This window comes from Merops nubicus, unplaced genomic scaffold (assembly GCF_000691845.1).
Source record: "Merops nubicus isolate BGI_N331 unplaced genomic scaffold, ASM69184v1 Scaffold50258, whole genome shotgun sequence".
Lineage (NCBI taxonomy): Eukaryota > Metazoa > Chordata > Aves > Coraciiformes > Meropidae > Merops > Merops nubicus.
In genome coordinates, this window is record NW_008627365.1 from 1 (window position 1) to 2,687 (window position 2,687).

The window sequence follows — 2,687 nt, forward strand, 5'->3', positions numbered from 1 at the left end:
GGAGCCGGCCCCTGGCCCTGCACCGCTTGCCGCCTCCACCCGCCAGCGTGAAGTAGGCAGAAGCCGGAGCGGCAAGAGAACCGCACAGACGAGTGAAGGGCTTCCGTCTTTCTACCTAGTTCTGTGCATAACTTTATTACGTTCACAAAACGACTGCATTGGACTAGCAGTGTGGGGGAATCAAATACGAGAAGTCAGGTTAGAACTAACACAGATATTAAAATATACTTCAAAAGTATTGAATTCTGAATTAAGTTCTGTTAACCTGTCAGACTGAATTACTCTAACAGTTTATTTTAGCCCTAAAGGTGTTGATAATTTTAGAATCAAGACTATGACATGCTTCTGTCCATTTAAAAATATTTTATTATAAGATGCCACATTCCAGCTTCTTCCAGCTCTGGACCTTCACTGTGCCGTACGCACACCTCAAGAAGTGATGGTTGTTCCTTGGAAGGTTTTCTCAGCAGTCTCCATTTTACTCATAGATCCTTCGTGGCTCACGCAGAACAACGCCACCCTCCTCCACAGCTTTTTGAAATTCCTGAATCTTGATTAAAACACAAAATGACACAAATAAATACAAAGAAGAATACCAAAATACAGGCGTGCACACGCCAGTGCAGCGAGGCAGATGTTCAAACAGCCACAAGGCACTGCAGCTTGTCAAAGCTAATCTCTTTTGAGTGTTGCAAGAAGGGACTGGCAAGCCACAGAAGAAAATGAGAGGTGAAGAGGAGTAAAGTTAGTGCTTAAAAAGGCAAAAAAGGCCAAATAAGTGTAAGGAGAGAGGTACTTGCCGAGTCACAACGACGTTCCCAGGGGATAACAGCTTTAAAGTTCACAAAGTTGATGCCCGCCTCCAAGCAGCGCTGTGCTATCACACGGCCGAGGTTTTTGCAGGCAGATACTCCCTTGGGACTGTAGAGGTGCCTCCTGATGGCCCACTCCCGGGTGGAGGCAGAGACCACAACGTCCCCGTTGCTGCGCTCAACGAACGCTTCTACGTAATGCTGCGTCCGCTCCAGCCGCAACCTGGGCGACGGGAGGAAACACCGCGGCATTACGATGCCTTTCAGAGAGAGAACAGGCTCAGATGCTTAAATGCATGAATGACTGGCTTGGTGAAACAAAATTCAATGTAATAAAACTACTAATGTAGTAATGAATTCTTAATATTGCTTTTATGATTTAGGGTTTTGCTGTTGGGATGTAGAACAGGACTCATACTACCAGTGCAGGGGAGGAACGTTCCAGGGACAAACAAAGTGGATGTGGTTCTCCCCTCAATTACAACAAAATTATTTTGAATTCCCACCTTAAAATGAACTCATCTTCATAGAGGGCAAGCAATGAGCATTAAAAAAAAGAAAAAAGGCCACACCACCAAAAAAAAAAACCCAACCAAACTATTACAGTGCCTCAAATAATTCAGCAATGCATGGTCAGCACAAGACTAGCAGAATCCCAAGTTAAACAGAAGTTGCTTAAGCAATATTACCACTACCTTAACAAGAGATGAAAAGATCTTCAATGCATATGTGAACTCTCACATAATGCTAACCTACTGTTCCCTGAACAGCAAAGGAAACCTGTTGATTAAGAACAACATTATAGGGACAGCTAATGCAGCAAAAAAACACATTTTGTAGAATTTCCAACTGGTGGTTTTCTCAGGTTTGTGGGTGGTTTTTTTTGTTGTTGTTGGGGTTTTTTTGGGTTTTTTTTTGTGTGTGTGTGTATGTTTTTTTGGTTTGGTTTTGTTTTTTTTAAAATTTTTGGAGCCTTTATTTCTGCTGGGGACTTTCTGACTCACCTATGCCAGAATTCACGCTTTGGCCATGTTGTCTTCCAGCCACGCTCCTTCCTAGCCAGGCCCAACTGCTCCAGGTTCCGAGGATTCCTGTTAACGAAGTCTGGAGCAACAATCTCATTTTCACTTGTGTCCACTTCAGTCTCAGTTTTGAGACTGGCTGTAGTTGATGCAAAACGAAGACCTTGAGGTAAACAGGAAACAAAAGCCCCTAGGGTTAAAAAAAATATAGTGCAAGCTGTAGAATGAATACAATACAGAATGGCACCCCTTGTAAAAGTCAGCAGGACAAAATGAGCTTTTTCTTTTTTTTAATTAAACACAAAATAGATGGATTATCAGAGCTCAACCTGTTTCCCCAACTTACAATGTGAACCGTTGGTTAAAAATGAGAAACATATGAAATTTTATCAGTGGTTCAAAACCCCAGATCTAAAATAATCTAAAATATAAATTCACACATGACTAGAAGATCCCTAGGATTAATGGCATTGCAAAATACTGAAAGCAAAATACAAGAACCACCAGTGACAGCCCTACCAAATAACAAGGTAAAAAGCATCAATCCTGTCAGGCTGTTCGTCACTAATTAAGGTAAAAAACAGATTTGGAGCTAGCTTTGCAAACTCACTCTGCTACACAACTTCTCGGTCCGGAGAGTCAGCGGGAACCTCTCACACCACAGTGATGGGGCTGGGACTTCCCCTGTCAGGTCTCCCGCCCAATCGGGGACGCACCAGCGGTACCCCGCTCTCACAGCAGCCCGAGCTCCTGTTACGTGCACGGAGAAGGGCCTGCGCACGGCGGAGCAGCCCTACCAAGACACCTGGCCTTCGCATCACTCTGGGAGCAGCCCTCCGCCGGCAGCGCCGGG

The 2,687-nt window shown here is 44.3% G+C and overlaps 1 protein-coding gene across 1 annotated transcript; it reads right to left on the reverse strand.

Moving 5' to 3' along the window:
- Positions 1–478: 478 nt before the first annotated feature.
- Positions 479–2,652, reverse strand: MRPL18 (mitochondrial ribosomal protein L18). Its single transcript, XM_008946268.1, has 4 exons — positions 2,592–2,652; positions 1,817–1,997; positions 801–1,035; positions 479–550 (listed from the first exon to the last, which is right to left on the reverse strand). The coding sequence occupies exons 1-4, from the start codon at positions 2,650–2,652 to the stop codon at positions 479–481; spliced, it is 549 nt and encodes a 182-aa protein (XP_008944516.1).
- Between the last annotated feature and the right edge of the window lie 35 nt (positions 2,653–2,687).

What these genes read in the sequence shown, in the direction of transcription:
- MRPL18 (XM_008946268.1), bottom strand. Translation starts at nt 2,652, where the DNA reads ATGCGAAGGCCAGGTGTCTTGGTAGGGCTGCTCCGCCGTGCGCAGGCC. An exon ending in AAGCGTGAATTCTGGCATAG is followed by an intron (nt 1,036 to 1,816) that starts GTGAGTCAGAAA and finishes CCCGTCGCCCAG; the next exon opens with GTTGCGGCTGGAGCGGACGC. An exon ending in GGGAACGTCGTTGTGACTCG is followed by an intron (nt 551 to 800) that starts GCAAGTACCTCT and finishes GTTTTAATCAAG; the next exon opens with ATTCAGGAATTTCAAAAAGC.